The following is an 18,665-nucleotide window of genomic DNA, read 5'->3' on the forward strand; positions in this document are numbered from 1 at the left end:
CCCGCTCCACCTGTGGGGAGCTGTACCATCTTTAGCTGCCTTTACACCTGCCTCAGAGGACTGTTGCAGTGCTGGTGACCTTCACCTGACACCACAGGTGGCGTCACAAATTCTCTGAACTTTTACTGATAACTGATACCCCCTTTGTGCACTGTCCGCCCTGGGCCAGCCACCGTGATATACTGTCCCAAAACAGTAAGACCCCCCGGGGGCGAGACATCTGTTTACCTTGTTGTCTTTAGTGGTTAGTGGGGACTGACTAGCGCTCATCCTCCCACTTCCCTAGCCAGGGTCTAGCTCTAGGGAAATACAGGGTTTTAGGTTCCTGTGCGGTTGGTGAGGAACCAATATAGGGACGATAGGGGAGACAGGGTGATATCAGATCAGCCTAGGAGGTCTCCACCCCCCCTGGTAGATTCGCGGTATTAGGTTTCCGTGCACCCTAGATACCATTGAGTAAATTAGCCTCCACCTCAACACACTGTTGAAGGACAAAATCATGAGGAGTGCTGGAATGAATTGGTTCTCCCTCCCACATGGAACACAGTAATCAATTAGCACCTGAAAGAAGTACCAACCAAATCTTTGGCTTATCAGCCTGCTATCAATATACACTGTGTTCCAAATTATTATGCAAATAATATTTTCTCAGATTTTCCCAAATTGCCTATATGAATTTCAGTCATTGTAATTTTCCAGTCAAATAACTATTAGAGTACAATTGTAAGGTTTTTGTACAAACTGCCTATGAGAACAGTATATTTTTTAAAAAATAAAAAACTCAAACTGCACTCAAAATGCATGTTCCAAATTATTATGCACAGCAGAGTTTTCAACCTTTTCATTTTAATAAAGAACAAAAAAATGGTAATTTTTGAGATTATAAGCATTAGCAGGTTATTACAAACTGAAATCAAACAGTTTTCAACTCAAAACTTGTTCGAAAGGAGCTTCTGAACTCTCTCGTCCATTGAATTTGTCAGGTTTTGGATGGTTTCTGCTTTAATTGTTTTGCATGAGGACAGAATACAGTGTCTATGATGGCGGGAGGCAGTTCACATCTAAGCAACAGCTCTGGGAGGGTATTCTGTCCTCATGCAAAACAATTGAAGCAGAAACCATCCAAAACCTGACAAATTCAATGGACGAGAGAGTTCAGAAGCTCCTTTCGAACAAGCGGTCCTATGTTCAAATGTAACATCACCTAGAATAAAGTTTTGAGTTATTTCCAGTTGTTTCCAGTTATTTGACTGGAAAATTACAATGACTGAAATTCATATAGGCAATTTGGGAAAATCTGAAAAAATATTATTTGCATAATAATTTGGAACACAGTGTATTCACCAGTTGGTAGGAGACAAGCAACAAAATCAGTTACATGGTCCAGTCCAAACTGAACCGTTCAAACCTGGGAACAGACTACTGGTCAGTGTAAAGACTACCATTGGAAAGTTTGATGTTTGCTGGGAGTCGGAACGCTACAAGGTGTTGAAGCAGGTAATTCCGAATGGACCAGTGTATGATGTGAAGCAAGAAGACTGATCCGGTCCTTTACGCCGACTACATCGGAACATGCTTCACTCCTGTCATTCCATCGACCCCCGCCCTTCCCAAAACAACCAGTCCAGCAGGAACAACATACTGTCACGTGTGTCAGAAGTGACAGACTGTCACCCTGCAGTTGGTTGCAGGAGATCTCTTCGTTTGGCATTACAGACAACTTCTTACAAGATGTATCTCTAGGACCCAGCGGCTACCTTCCTCTGGCTAATTAACACCCTGGCCTGGGTGTATAAATACCTGCTGTGTGCCAGAGGGAGATGCCAGTGATATTCATTACTACTTGTGAAAGCTTGAGCAAGGGCAGTATTTCTTCATCTCGAGTGCTAGAGGACGTGTGTGCATTTGTATGGAGTTGACTAAAGCTAAGCAATTTTCCCTTGTTTGTCCCCCCTTGTTGTCTTTAGTGTTCAGTGGGGATCGACTAGTGCTCATCCCCTCCCTTTCCTAGCCTAAATCTAACGCCAGGGAAAGACAGGGGGGGTACGCATGCAGTGATTGGTGAAGAACCAATATAGAGACGTTATGGGAGACAGGGTGATGCTAGATTAACCTAGGAGGTCTCCACTCCCCCTCCCCTTTCCCTAGAGTCTGGGCTCCCTTTCCCTCTTCCCTTTGTGTTGCACTTAGTCTTTCCCACACCTTGCGTGACACCTACCCCTAGACCCCTAATGGAAGATTATGATGATGACGAATGGTGGGCTATACCGGGCACCTGGTGCTTAACAGACAGTACAGCACTGGCACCCGAACCAGAGCGTAACTACAGAGGGATAGAGAAGCTGAGGGCTCTATCGAGTCTTTGGACCCTGCTAGCTTGCGTAAGTCGGAGTGTCCCACAGTGGGCATCCCCCCACAAAGGTACATCCAAAATGACTGAGTAGGGGCAGATTTTGGTTGGTGCTATTTTTGCGGTTAATCACAGGTTACTGTATTGTTGAAAATTTGTAATGTAATAGATGATCTGGCCAGTAGAGGGAAATGGAGAGGCCAGAGTGGCAGCGCAGGGGTTTGGCTGTTGGTGACTGTTAGGGGAGTTCAAGGACAGTGAAGGTGCGCATCATTGGAAAAAGGTCTAGATAGAGCGGTGCGACTCAGGATCTGTTTTAGGTGAGTCCGGATCGCATTGTTTGGCTTGACATGAGCCAACACTGTGAAGACAACCAAGTACACGGCATATTGGACTAGGCCAAGGGAGGCCTTATTTCTAAAGACTTAGAGAAGCCCTGTGTTAGAGAGATTGGCATTCTCTAAGAGATTCCAGTCAGCATTTCTGATTATTCGAGACTCAGCCCTGCAAAGACATTGGTTTCAGGATGTACAGGTACCATCTTACTTCTGAATATATGTATGTATGTGTGTGTGTGTGTGTGTGTGTGTGTGTGTGTGTGTGTGTGTGTGTGTATATAACTTTATGGAAGTCTAGTTAGTTAGGAGTACATGCCTCTTCTGTAAGAGACACTTCAAAAACTGCTCCGAGTAGGTGAATACTGGAGTACTGGCAAAACACTGTCGCTTTATGCATAGAAAGGGTTAATCGCATGTATTTTTGCTTGCATATAACTGTTAATTCTGTTAACTACCGGTGTATACTCTTATTTGGTGTTATTGACAGGAATTGCTGTTATAGTATTTGTTATTTATTCACTTACCTCCCATCCTTCCCTTTGTTTTTTTTATAGACTGTTCAGTAAATATTTATAATATACTATTTAATATTTGTTTGTGTCTGCTGACTGTTGCTATACCACTCATCCTGTGGCCACCCCTCACCCACGTTCCATTACCACGCTAGTGTCGATTGGGAGTATGCAATTGGTGGAACCAATGTATTTCTTGTTTAATTTTGACTATTAATTATGGTCAGCCTATCCATTTTTAGCTTTATGTGGACTTTAGAGCATAGTATATACTTTTTAGAATCTTTAATATTCTTGTTTCCTTGTACAGCTTCACCATCCTCCATTACCACCTACGAGACTTGTCAGACATATGAACGACCAATTGCCTTCACAGCACGTTCTCGAAAACTCTGGATCCATTTTAAAAGCAATGAGGTCAATAGTGCACGTGGTTTCCAAGTACCATATGTTACATATGATGGTAAGTGATAGTAAGAATAATATAATAGTATAATCTTCATGTAAATAATATACCGTACTTGTTAAAATCCATTCATTGTTTTTATTTGCCTTAGAGGATTATGAACAGTTAGTTGAGGACATTGTCCGAGATGGAAGATTATATTCTTCAGAAAACCATCAAGAAATTTTGAAGGTAAATTACTTAATTTATTGTTTATAACCTTTATAATGTTCTATGTGCCCCAAAAATGCTCGCTGCCATTTTATACAATGCAGAAGACTCCATCTGTTCTAAAATGCCTTTCAGCTATCACTTCACATCTGTAGCCCCTATAAAAGCAGAGGCAGTAAATTCAGCAGCCATTTTATGGTGATTCATGATAGTGAGAGGGTGTCACAGCTGGCAGCTTAACAGAAGAGATAGGGAGAGAAAGTCATAAAACAGTGGATAACGTCTACTTGATGTTTACAAGCTCAAAAAAACAGTAGTAAAAAAAAAGTATAGTGTAGTAGTTTTTGAATAAAAGAGAAAAATACAGGGATTCAGTTTGTAGGAGGATGACAGAGTGATAGCAGAGCTGGCAGCATATACTGTATATATACACATATATATATATATATATACATATATATATATATATATATATATTTGCAATGTGATCAAATAAAGCAATATTTTTAAAATTTTCTAAAGCAGATGTGCTGAATCAGCTGTTGTATGTTTGTTTCATTACATTTCTACTACACCTGGAAGCTATGCTATTGCATTTCAATTTCACTTAAATTTCCTTTCTTCATGCAAGCAAGCCAAAGATGAAAGAAAAAAAAAGTAAGCTCAGTGTCTGCCAGACAAGTGTGCATGTGTAAGGTGCCCAGGTCAGTAGCTGTGGGCGAGCTGATGCTTCCCCACACCCTGGCACCCTACAAACCGTGTCCTAGTCCATATGTGTTGTGCTGTGAAGTTTAGTTTGCACTTACTTGTAGTCCAGAGGCCTCCGCTGCATCCATGTCCTTGGCTCCAGTATGAGCCACACACACATCACGGAACGCTTGTTCAATTTAATAAGTTCAACTTTACTGAACAGTGTCTAGTTCGGGCCGTAGGCCCCGGATGTTACATGTAGGTCCTCATGAAATTTGGTACAACCTCATTTTGCCAGAACGATATTTACTCCATGTGCTTCCAGCCCACTGCAGCTTGAACTTCAACTTGACATGAACCTCACACTTACTCTATCTTCCTAAAACAGGAATTGATTTCCCTTTTTATTTGACCAACCCACTTTCATGCTGGGCTGCTCCAAAATATTTAACTGTATCCTATATCATTCCTATTACTATACACTAATAAGGCCCATCACTACCTATATCTAAATTCATTATCGTTCTCTATCTTAAGCAATACACAATGTCCTATGCTTGCCCTATACTTGAGCTGAGTGTACCAGAGTTACTTCAGGAGTAAACTTACAGTACCTACACAGCAGCATCAGTACTTACTGTATACATTAATCACATTACACAATAAAACGCAATAAAACCGCATGTCAATATTCACACAACGCAAATTGTTGCCTTCAGGGGCAAGTACATGGCAGTCTGTCATACCCTTACACATGTCGAAGCTACTATACTGAGTTTTTGCACCCTATTATACTTGTCTAATTTGATGTCTGTAAAGGCCACATCAATACAGTGCCCTGTAGCTGCTGAAGTTTTTTTGGACACATACATACCTGGCACTTCTTGCTCAGTCCATTTTGGGAAGGTGGGAATAATGAGTTAAAAATGTAAGAGCATAAAAAAAAATCCAGACATTTTAATTGTGAATCTCAACCTCACAAAATGTGTGTGTGTGTCACAAACTATGATTTTTTGCAAACTTGTTTTAGTAGTCAGATTTGACATCCTACATGCCACACAAATCCAGTGGCCTGTTACCGAGACAGCTTTTTGGACGCATATCTAGCATTTCTTATTCAGTCCTTTTGTGTTTGAAAACAGAGACAAAAGTTAATTATAGTGTAGTAAAAAATGTAAGGTAAAACAGTGGTAATGGCAATGAACGGTATAATGTAAAAGAGAAAAGAAACCCATGATCACTCACAATAAGAATGTGGGAGCTGAAATCAGCAGCAGCACCACCAGCCATCTGAAAGTAATATATAGTGCAGGTTACAACTGGCCTCCTTTTTCTCTGAAAAGCATATTAGTGGGAAGCAAGGACTTAATAGAATTGATTGCAGATTATTCATATGAGTCACAGCAGGGTGATGTTACCTCTGTCAGTTATATCGTCAGTTTGAGTCAGTGTTCTGCTTGCCTCCGCCTCCACTGCCATAACAATTAATATTTTAAGTTGCAGACTTTCAGTTCAGACAATGACGCCTCTTTCTTTTCCGCCCTTTAGTCAATTCCGGGAACTAAGGAAGATATTTTACAACAACCACTTCTTTTAGTTAATTTATTGGATTAGATGAATAGTCAGCATTTAAAGTCAGTAGTATCATCCGAGATGCATACATAGTGTATATATAGGTATATTTGTACACCCTACTACCAAAAATACAGGCTGTAGTGAGTGATCCACTAGGACACTCCCTAATTACTACTTCCTACAAGAGACATGGAGTCATGGTCCATAAATGTAATAGATATCAAAATGTATTTAATCAAAATATAAAAAACAGGCAAAATACATAAACATCATTGTATAAAAACAGTTAACAAAAGCAAGGACACAGGTGTTTCTAGCTAGCGTACCGCAAAATGTATTGGGCGAGGGTGATGATAATCCTTAAAATATAATAAGGATAATGTAAGTATCAAAATATGTCACTACCCCCACTTGATAGCACTAGGTGGAGAGTATCAACATAATAAATTCCTCCCATGCATAAATTGATTATAGTAACAATAAAGTGCATATGCATATAACCTGGGATCCTCTATCATATATGTCACACATATCTGCTATCTAAGAACTAATCCATGTAATTTTATATTATACGCCACATGTAAGGCTGTGTGCCCACAATGCATTTTTTAAGCGTTTCCGCAGCGGCAAAAACGCTGCAGAAAAGCTTAAAACGCATGGTAGAAGGCCTGCCATGTTCCCCAATGATAATTCGCATGTGCTGTGCACATGCTGCGGAAATTTCCGCTGTGGATTATCATTGCGGAAAAAAACGCAGCACTACCAATTATTTCGCGAAAGCGCTGCATTTTTGCCGCGATTGACTTGCATTGGAACGCTTGGATTCCGCATCACTGGATCTGTACATGCGAAATCCAAGCATTTCAATGTGCGGATGGTACCCGGGTGTGGAGGACAGAAGACTCTCCTCCGGACCTGGGTACCATAGAACCTATAAAAAAAAGAATAAAATAAAAAATAAATATCATATTTACTTTCTGATGGCCCTCGGTCTCCTTGTCTTCGCTTGCCGGCAGATCGCAGTGGACTAAAGGACCTGCGCTGACGTCATAGTCATGTGACGGCAGGTCCTTTAGTGTAGTGTACCGCGAGCTGCCGGCAAGCCAGGACGGAGCGAATAAAGACTCCGGGGGCCATCGGAAGGTAAGAATAGATTTATTTTTTAACATTCTTTACGGTCACACTATATACAGTACAGACCAAAAGTTTGGACACACCTTCTCATTTAAAGATTTTTCTGTATTTTCATGACTATGAAAATTGTACATTCACACTGAAGGCATCAAAACTATGAATTAACACATGTGGAATTATATACTTAACAAAAAAGTGTGAAACAATTGAAAATATGTCTTATATTCTAGGTTCTTCAAAGTAGCCACCTTTTGCTTTGATGACTGCTTTGCACACTCTTGGCATTCTCTTGATGAGCTTCAAGAGGTAGTCACCGGAAATGGTTTTCACTTCACAGGTGTGCCCTGTCAAGTTTAATAAGTGGGATTTCTTGCCTTATAAATGGGGTTGGGACCATCAGTTGTGTTGTGCAGAAGTCTGGTGGATACACAGCTGATAGTCCTACTGAATAGACTGTTAGAATTTGTATTATGGCAAGAAAAAAGCAGCTAAGTAAAGCCCCTCCTCACACTTACTCAATCCTCCTCTAAAACCAGCTTCTCCACCATTACGGAAGATCAATTTCCTCTTTACTCTGCAAATCACACCTGACCACCTGTGAACTTGACCCAATCCCATCCCACCTCATCCCCTGCCTTACCACTATCCTCATCCCAACCCAAACCCACCTTTTCAACCTGTCACTAACAACAAGTGTCTTCCCCTCATGCTTCAAACATGCCTTGATCACACCCATCCTCAAAAATCCCTTCCTCGAACCATCCTCTCTGACTAGCTTTCGCCTCATATCACTTCTCTCCTATTCCTCAAAACTACTGGAACAACATGTCCACTTTGAACTGTCCCCCCCGCTCTTTCCTTGACCGCTTCCAAACTGGCTTCCGACTGCACCATTCTACTGAAACTGCCCTGACTAAAGTCATCAACGACCTACTAATCGCCAAATCCAAGCGATACTCTACTCTGTCCTTCTCCTCATAGACCTGTCATCTGCCTTCGACACAGTGGACCATTCCCTCTTACTACAGACTCTCTTATGTCTTGGCATCACAGACTTGGCCTTATCTTGGATCTCTTCATACCTAACAGACAGGAAATTCAGTGTCTCCCACTCACACACCACCTCCTCATCTCTCCCCCTCTCTGTCGTTGTCCCCCAAGGTTCATTTCTAGGACCCCTGTCTTCTCCTTGTATACCTTTTGGCCTAGGACAGCTCATACAGTCTCATTGTTAGAACCCTCCTGTTTGTTTTTATTTCCATCTTGTGTTTTGCGGTCACGTGACCATCTGCCTTTATATTCCAGCTCTGCCCTTTTGACTGTGTTTGACTTCAGTGTTTGACTGTTTCTCTAGCCAGGTGCTTCGGTGCCTTTCTCTCAGTTCGCTTCGTCCTTCTGGGACCTCTAGTACCTTTTTGTCGGTTTGTCTTTTTGTGTTCTGCTACATCTTCTCTGTTTAGGAGGTGTCCCATTTTTTGTCCCAGTCCTTAGTTCTTTTAGGGACCCCTCCCTTTATGCTATAGGTCTTCGTTCAGACTAGCCAAGGACTTAGCCGGGTCTGTTCGCTAGGAACAGTTAGCCAGCTACATCGAAGGGATTCAGCTTAATCTTACTGTAGGGACAGCTTTCCCCTATCTTTCCTTAGTACTTGTTGCAGATCATAACACTCATGGCTTTCAGTATCCCCTCTATGCTGATGACACACAGATATACCTTTCTGGACCCAATATCTCCTCCCTACTAACCAAAATTCCACAATGTCTGTCAGCCATTTCATCCTTCTTATTTGTTAGATTTCTAAAACTTAACATGGATAAAACTGAATTCATCATCTTTCCACCATCTCATTCAACCCCTCCAACTGACCTATCAATGTCAATGGCTGTTCACTCTCTCCAGACCCGCAAGCTCACTGTCTTGGGGTAACCCTGGACTCTGATCTCTCCTTCAAACTACATATCCAAGCCCTTTCCACTTCTTGCCAACTCCAATTCAAAAATATCTCCAGGATCCGCATATTCCTCAACCACGAATCTGCAAAAACACTAGTGCATGATCTCATCTCCCACCTCTACTACTGCAACCTCCTGCTCTGTGGCCTCCCTTCCAACACTCTTGCACCCCTCCAATCTATCCTAAACTCTGCTGCCCAACTAATCCACTGGTCCCCCCACTATTCCCAGGCCTCTCCTCTCTGTCAATCCCTTCATTGGCTCCCCATTGCCCAGAGACTCCAGTTCAAAACCCTAACCACGGCATATAAAGCCATCCACAACCTGTCTTCTCCATATATCTGTGACCTAGTCTCCCTGTACATACCTGCACGCAACCTTCGATCCTCATAAGATCTCCTGCTCTACTCCCCTCTTATCTCCTCGTCCCACAATTGCATACAAGATTTCTCCTATGCACCCCCCTTACTCTGGAACTCTCTACCCCAACATATCAGACTGTCGCCTACTGTGGAAACCTTCAAAAGGAACCTGAAGACCCACCTGTAGTAACCACTGCTCCACCATACCGCTGCGTGACAAGCTCTACCCTCACCTACTGTATCCTCACCCCCCCTTTATAGACTGTTAGCCCTGGTGCGCAGGGTCCTCGCTCCTACTGTACCAGTTGCTGTCATTTTTAGTTGAAGATTATTATAATTGTTTTTGTATGTATACCCCCTTACACATGTAAAGCACCATGGAATAAATGGCACTACAATAATAATAATAGTACTTAGTTGGTGTCACCATCATGATCTACAGTATAGAGATGACCACGACACTACTGTATCATGGTGCACAAGTAGGATCCAATCCCCTGGAATGATACATAAGAAAACTTGGCACTCAGAATACATGAAATTAAATAAATGATTTAATTTGCAATCCAACAATAGAGGTTCACAAATGTTTCAGGCTACAATAGACCTTACATTATACATTAGACCTTACAATATATAACACAATCTGATATCTTTTCACTTGGACAATAGGCACACTGAGGAAAGTATAATCTAGACTGAAATGTTTATGAACCTTTATTATTGGATTGCATATTAAATAATTTATTTAATTTCATCTATTCTGAGTGCTAAGTTTTCTTACATACCATCATGATCTGCAGTCATATTGTATGACATTTGTCATATCGTCATACTATAACTCCTTCCTCTTCTTGTCCATCGCAATTTTAGATATTATAAAAATAATAATAAAACTATTTTATTTCTATAGCGCCAACATATTCTGCAGCACTTGACAATTTAACCCCTTTCTGTTCAATGAAAGACATAGCACGTCATGAGAGGGCAGGGTCGGACTGGCCAGGCAGGGTACTAGTGAAAAGCCCGGTGGGCCCCAGAGAGAGAAAGGATAAGGAAAAAAAAAAGTTTTTAAGGGCCCTTTAAAAGTGCAGGAGGCAGGGGCGAGCGCACGTGACTCGCCCCCTGAGCCATGGGGCACTCGGATCTGGGCAGTAGGGGAACGATGGGAGTAGTAGTGGCAACCCGGTTCTGTGGCTCAGGGTGGTCAGACCAATGGTAGTCTGCTATGTACTTGTTGATAATGTCCGACTACGCCACCCGTGGATTTGCGGTCATTAGGAACTGCCGCTGCAGGGCAGACCGCTGGGGCTGATGGTGGGTGCAGCTGAGGTGGTGTGACTCCCCACGGGAAAAGTGCAGCCCCAGGGCAGTGTAGTGGATGGTGGGGGTGATGGTGGTGAGAGTCCCCGTGCCGTTAGTGCTGGAGGAGCGAAAGAGCACACAGACAACGTACTGCAGTCCAATGTCTTTTACTCACAGTTCAGGTGCTCCGGGTCACTTCTGCGCAAGCAGTGACCACCCAAGCCGTGCAGTGTCCACCAGGTGAGGGGCTCGGTCAACCCCCAGGCAGATCAGGAGCATGGCCCAGGACCCCCTTTCAATCCTTTCTCTGGCCTGCCTCACCAGTGACCCACTTTTGTCCAGCTGCCGCGGACTTGTGCGGGTAAACGTGGGCCCCGTTCTCCGCTGTCCTATATGGTGCCTTCCTAGCAGGTTTGATGAGGTGTCGCACCAATAAATGATCACGACGTCCGGTCTTTGGCTGAGGGTAGTTTCTCCTCCACCAACTTGGGATCCGGCACCCTTAATCTGCCTGACCCTTCACCCTGTATTCTCGCGGGTTCTTAGGGTCCCTTCCACCTTCTTGTTCCTGAGCCCTTCTGTTCCTCTATCTCTCCTCCTCCTTTCCTGTTCCTTCTTCTCCTGTTCCTTCTCTTCTCCTCTGTTCCTTCTCTTCTCAGGCCCTGGCCTCTTCTCTAGGCCTGCCTCTGGAGCAGCACTCAGCCTGAGCTGCTGCTCCCTGTCAGCTCTCCTCTCAACTTCTCCTCACAGACTGAACCCAGATCTAAGATGGCTCCTCCCTTTTATACTTCCCTCTAGCCATGAGCCCAGGTGACCAGCAACCAATGGGCTCCTACCTACGCTCAGGAACCAACCCCTATCTGCCCCTACAGCACTGGGTGTTCCACCCCCCTCCCCACTCCAGTCAGGGACATAGTCGGTCGTGCCTGCACTTCTGTCTAGTGGGAGCACCGTTGAGCTGTCCCTCGGAAATGGGGTGTGTGTGCTGTATGCAGCTAACTGAGCCCTGGTCCATACTCCATCCTTACCCGGGAGTGGAATATCACACCTCTGGTTTGAGGTGCAATACCCCTGTAGCGGCCGAACCCTCGGGGCGCTACACACGCAAATCTGACTAACTGCAACGACCATGGCCTGCGTTACCACCCGGCACACCCAGGCAAGTGCTGGGGCCCGGGGGACGAGGGCACGCTGTGGGGTTCGTGCTGGCACCGGGATCCCCCTTCAATTACTCATCTCTCCCGTTCCCCGCAGCTTCAGTGTCTCAGCGTCTCCTGAGTCTGAGGTCTCAGATGGTGCAATGATGTCGCTACAGCGTGCCCTCTGTCCTGAACACTGCAGAGTCAGAAGATGCACTGAGTATATTGGACTTGCGAGGAATGGGAGAGGTATTTGATTTTTTTACGTATGCAGCATTATAAGGGACCATTATACTGTATGGAGCAATATATGGGCTCATACTGTATGAAGCAATATATGGGGCAATTATATACTGTATGAAGCATTATATGGGGCCATTACATACTGTATGGAGCAATATATGGGGCCCATTATGCTGTATGGTGCAATACATGGGGCCCGTTATGCTGTATGGTGCATTACATGGAGCCCATTATACTGTATGATGCAATACATAGGGCCCATTATACTGTATGGAACACTATATGGGGCTTATTATACTGTATGGAGCAATATATGGGGCCACTATACTGTATGGAGCAATATATGGGGCCATCATACTGTATGGAGCAATATACTGGGCCATTATACTGTATGGAGCAATATATGGGGCCATTATACTGTATGGAGCAATATATGGGGTCACTATAGTGTATGAAGCACTATGGGTGGCCCAATATACTGTATGGAACAATATATGGGGCCCATTATACTCTGTGGAGCAATATATGGGGTCATCATGCTGTATGGAGCAATATACTGGGCCATCATACTGTATAGAGCAATAAACTGGACCATTATTCTATATGGAGCAATATATGGGGCCCATAATACTGTATGGAGCAATATATGGGGCCCATAATACTGTATGGAGCAATATATGGGGTACATTATTCTCTATGGAGCAATATATGGGGCCCATAATACTGTATGGAGGACTATACTGTCCGGTCTAAAATGATAAGTCTGCAGTCAATCTGTGTGCTGTGCGCTGCGAGGATTCGCCAATTTCTGAGCTATTGTAGAATTTACAATAGATATCACTTATGTAATGGAAGAAGTAAATGGAATCTTTGGCGTTGTACTATACCTATATTTCTTATCAGTGCATCATGAATTGTGGTATGTATCGTGGTATGTTTTTGTGGGCCCACTGAGACTTTCACCTGGGGCCCATGAAAGCCTGTAGATGAATGCCAGCTGCAGGTGTGACAGGGCACTCTGCTCTGTGACAGGCCGTGCGCTGACGTCACATAGCAGTTACATTAAGTGGCCGCCGGCCTATCAGTGGCCGCACGCTGACTCCTGCAGCCTTTGATAGACCGGCGGCCTTTCAATGTTACTGCTATGTGACGTCAGCATGCGGCCTGTCACAGAGCAGAGCGCCCTGTCACACCTGCAGTCGGCAGCGATTTTTACGACCACACTGAATATTAAGCAACAAGATGACTCCGGGGGAGCTCAGGGAAAGGTGAGAAGAATCTTTTTTTTTTCTCCCTTTCAGTGATTGGACATGCAGGCTGATATAGGGGCCCAGGATGGGGACATTATTAAAGTAGTCGACATAGGGGCATAAGATGAGGACACTATTACTGGAAGGGGCCCAGGATAGGGACCTTATTAAAGTGGACATAGATGGTGACACTAAATAAAAGGGCCCAGGATCTGTAACCTTATTAAATAAAGGGGTGACCTATTTACCGTCAGGATGAGGAACATACATTACTGGTATATGGTGGCAAGTGGGGACATAATTACTTTAGGGGCCAATCAGGGAGTATTGTTACTGCTGTAATTTAATTTACTTTTGAAGATACTGTCTGCCATGGGGGGACAAAAGGGGGTTCCTATTACTGTGAACGGCGGCACTGTGTCGCTTTTTTTCTTCATCTGATGTAGTGTAGAAGTCGGAGGGAAAAAATGGGGAATGTGCACTTGAAGCTATCAGCTATAGAGAACTGTGTCATATTTTCTGAAGAGACGAGTCCTGGCTGGAAGAAGTGATGATCGTCTTCACTGGATGAAGAAGAAGAAAAGCGAAGATGAAGGACCTCAACTAGAGACGTCACTGGTGAGGCCGTATAACTCCTGCGATAATCGCATCGCACTGAAGGGACTGGCCGGGGCCTCTCCTGACTTGAGCATGACAGCATGATGGATTTCTATACAGCTGTCAAGCTCAGGTCAGGAGAGGTGCCAGCCAGTACGAGGTTTTGCCATGCGATCCTCGGCTGAGAAATACCACAGTGTGTCCCTGCTCTTACCTGTACACTGATACCATACACTATTTACTATTCACAGAGCTCCTGTGTATAATGTCATCGGTGGTCACTGTATTACATGTACACTGACACTATATCAGTATACTATGTACAGAGTTCCTGTGTATAATGTCACCAGTGGTAGCATTAGTCTTATTAGTATTGTGGTTTCTATTAATGATCAGTATTGTAGTACTCAGTCACTATGTGATGGTAATATGTGATCTGATCATGGTGTGACGGTATTTATCCCCAGTAAGCGGCATTATTATATTTATAAAAGTACAAATTAATAAAAAATATTACACTGATAAACACACATTTTTATGTAAAAAAAATAAACAAAGAAAGTACACATATTTGGTATCACCGCTTCCATAACGACCCAATCTATAATTGTATCACATTAGTTACCCCGTCAGCGAACGCAGTAAAAAAAAAAAAAACGTGGCAAACTATGCTTTTTAATTATACCGCTGGAAAAAAAGTGGAATAAAACGTGATCAAAAAATGAATCGAAATAAAAATGGTACAGCTGAAAACGTCATCTTGTTCTACAGAACATACTGCTCAATCAATGGAAAAAAATTGAAAGTTATAGCTTTCAGAATATAGCAATGCAAACATGTTTTTTTTCTATAAAAAAAGTCCTTGTGTAAAAGCTCAAAAACATGAAAAAATACATAAATGTGGTATCACTGCAATCGTATTGACCCGAAGAATAAAGCTTCCTTATCAATTTTACCACATGCTTAACAGCATAACACCCCCCACCCCAAAAAAAAAAACAATTCCTGAATTGCTGGTTTTTGTTCATTCTGCCTCCAAAAAAAATCACAAGTAGAAAGCTATCAAAAAATGTCATGTGCCTGAAAATGGTACCAATAAAAACGTCAACTTGTCCCACAAAAAACAAGCCCTCACATGACTGTTGGAAATATGGACAAATAATAGCTCCCGACATGGTGATGTTTTTTCGATAAAAACATCTTTTAGTGTGTGACAGCAGCCAAACATAAAAAAACTATATAAATCTGATATCGCTGTAATCTATAAGACGACCCCATTACTAACCCCATAGTAGGGTTTTTGACGCTTTTTCAATAAAGACAAGGCCAGAATAAAGTCTTTTATTTAAAAAAAATTACAAACAGTTTTAATAATTTATTTAAAAATAAAAAATACTGTTATACTCACCTAACGCCCAATCTTGAAGCTCTCGTCTCCTGTAAAAAAACTAAAATAGAAAACAACCATATCCCTCACCTGTCCGCCATCATGACGTAATCCCAGTGTCCCACGGCAATCCGAGTCTCTTCTACAGCAGTCACACCAGCAATCACTGAAGACAGCACTATACACTGACAGGAGTGTAATCACTCAGTCAGCGTACATCGCTGTGCTGCAGGGACTGAGGTCACTTGAGTTCATCATATAGGCCCCTCAAAGCCACTTCAAATATGATGTGATCCCTAAAAAAAAAATGGTTTTGTAAATTTTTGTTATAAAAATTAGAAATCGCTGGTCAACTTTTAACCCTTGTAACTTCCTAACAAAAAAATATACAGTACAGACCAAAAGTTTGGACACACCTTCTCATTTAAAGATTTTTCTGTATTTTCCTGACTATGAAAATTGTACATTCACACTGAAGGCATCAAAACTATGAATTAACACATGTGGAATTATATACTTAACAAAAAAGTGTGAAACAACTGAAAATATGTCTTATATTCTAGGTTCTTCAAAGTAGCCACCTTTTGCTTTGATGACTGCTTTGCACACTCTTGGCATTCTCTTGATGAGCTTCAAGAGGTAGTCACTGGAAATGGTCTTCCAACAATCTCGAAGGAGTTCCCAGAGATGCTTAGCACTTGTTGGCTCTTTTTCCTTCACTCTGCGGTCCAGCTCACCCCAAACCATCTTGATTGGGTTCAGGTCTGGTGACTGTGGAGGCCAGGTCATCTGGCATAGCACCCCATCACTCTTCTTCTTGGTCAAACGTTTTCAGACCACTTTGCTTTAAAATTTAGACCGTGTCCACATGTAGTGCAAATGCTGTGTATTTTCTGTTGCTGTTGAAAACTGTGCCCGTTATTAGGCTATTTGCACACGTTCAGGATTTGATCGCAGAAATTTCCGCAGTATTTCTGCATCTCTTGGCAGGAAAAACGCTGCAGAAAAAAATGTGTGTTTTGCACAACAAGCTAAGTAAATATATTTGAAAAAAAGAAACATGGGGTATCACCCTTGGATTACCTACAGACCTGGGGTGAGTATATTGGTTAATTTAAATGATTAAAGAATGTGTCTGTTGTATTTCAAATAAAGTGTTTTACTCTGTGTGTGTGTTTATTTAACTTTTTACTTTAGTTTACTTAGGTGTAGTAATGAAAGGGTCTGATTGACACCTTGTCATCACTAAAAAAATGGGCTAGGTGCCAGCTAATCCCATATACCCAATCTCATTAGCATTTCCATTCATGTAATTTCTGGGGAAGCTGAGAGCTGCTATTTTAAGCCTAGGAAGGTGCTATTAGTAACAGCTCACAGCTGTTTAATTGGACGCAGCGTATTTTTGACCCGTCAGTTTACCGCAGGCCACCGGGATATCGGGAGGACGCCGGGGATGCCGGACAGGTGAGAATAAAGTGTGTTTTTTTTTCTTTTTTAATATACATTTTTATTTTTTTTTACGTGTGCACATATGGGCTCGGCTGAGGAGACTACTTCTCCCCTCAGCCACGCCACTCTCGCTGTTATCAGCAGGAGCTGCGGTCAGATGATGGGAGAAGTAGTCTAATTCCCCAGCCTGGGTACCATTCTTTGTGCATTTTTGCCCAGCAAAGAATGGACATGCTGCGGATTTTAACACAATGATAATCCTGAGTGGAAAATTCCGCATCATGTGCAAAGCACATCAGGATTGTCATTGCATTACCTGGCAGATGGATTACATAATGTTTTTTATGCATTTCCGTGTGGAAAAAACACAGTGAAAATGTATCAAAAACGCACAGTGTGCACATAGCCTTAGAACTCAATAAGCAATATTTTACAATATTTAAACGTTAGTATATCTCTCTTTGCTTGTCTCTCCACCTGTTTTTACAGGTGTTCTTCCTTTCCCTTTTCTTTCCTTTCCTACTCTTTCTCTTTCCCTCCTATCTCTTAAATGTTTTATATATAAGATATCTTAAATTTGTATCATAACCCATTTCCCTTTCGTATCGTGAACGTACCAATCTTTTTCATTTTTCTTCCATCATTTTAATTTTTTCTTTTTCCTTTTTCCCATTTTTCCCATTTTCCTTAATAAACCATATTTTTCCTTTGTCTGTCTCATCCTTAACCCTTTCATGCCTTTAAATTTTGCTTTTTTGCTTTTATTTTGTTCTTGTTTGCTTTTATATTACTGTGTATATATAATACTGTATGTCCCCCCCTCTTTTTTTTACCCCATTTATATAAAAAATCCTTAATAAAAACAACTTTAACAAAAAAGGTGCCTTCTGTGTACCCAAGGATGCTGCTGAACTGTGCGATTTTGGTGCTTTTTTTTTTTAACTATAGATGCTTCTATGTGGATCCTAAAAAAACACATGCAAAGCTTTTTTGTATATAAAAAACCCCTTAAAAATGCAGCTTCACATCTGCACCAAAAACGCATCAAATAAGGGGGAAAAATATTTAGATTTGAGAGTCCTCAGTGGTTGATACCCTTTAATGGCTAACTGAAAAGATGGTAACAAGTTGCAAGCTTTTGAAACTACTCAGGTTTCTTCATCAGGCATAGTATAACACAAAATCGGAAGAGTCACATATTTATACACAACAGGACACAGAAATAATGCAATAGATGAGACAAGTGATGTAAAGCAGAGCTATTATTATGGGAAAGGGATAAACAGTTGTGGTTGTAAATATTGGATTAGTTCATAGATAAGGAGTGTGAAAGTTAAATTGTTCTGTGATTGAAGTCAGTTCTGGGGCTGTGATGCCCCCACAGTTCTGAGGAGCACATTCCTTAGTTCATGTAGAATGACATAAATACATGCAACACATTGACTCCTGCTCTGAAGGTGTCAAAGGTCATCATTAGTTTATATTCCTAAAGTTTCCTGTCTCTCTGAGATTTTAAATTACCTTTTAATACCAGAAATTTCAGGTCTGTGATGCTGTTGATCAGGGAAACAAAAATGCTTGGCCACAGGTTTTTTCTTTAATTGTGTGGTGCTCCTTTATTGTATCACTTTAAAAGCAACATGCGGGCTAGACAGCGGTACACTATTCCTGGATGACAGCTGTTGCGCGCGTATCAGCGCTTCTACAGGTCCAATACAGAGGAAGTGACAAAGATAGGTACATAAAGAATTAAACACACCTCCTAA

At 42.1% G+C, this 18,665-nt stretch overlaps 1 protein-coding gene across 5 annotated transcripts in view; it reads left to right on the forward strand.

Moving 5' to 3' along the window:
- The window catches only part of SCUBE3 (signal peptide, CUB domain and EGF like domain containing 3), a 1,075,473-nt gene that overhangs the window by 977,375 nt on the left and 79,433 nt on the right, over positions 1 to 18,665 (forward strand). For 4 of the 5 annotated variants that reach the window (XM_073666423.1, XM_073666418.1, XM_073666419.1 and 1 more), the window contains 2 exons: positions 3,511 to 3,663; positions 3,758 to 3,837. In XM_073666423.1, the coding sequence (XP_073522524.1) occupies positions 3,511 to 3,663; positions 3,758 to 3,837 (233 nt within the window). Of the gene's footprint in view, positions 1 to 3,510; positions 3,664 to 3,757; positions 3,838 to 4,447; positions 4,474 to 18,665 lie in introns of all 5 variants that reach the window. The other variant, XM_073666420.1, reaches the window with a different exon arrangement.

This window comes from Phyllobates terribilis, unplaced genomic scaffold, assembly GCF_046119375.1.
Source record: "Phyllobates terribilis strain yellow unplaced genomic scaffold, ASM4611937v1 Scaffold_2__4_contigs__length_985480577, whole genome shotgun sequence".
Lineage (NCBI taxonomy): Eukaryota > Metazoa > Chordata > Amphibia > Anura > Dendrobatidae > Phyllobates > Phyllobates terribilis.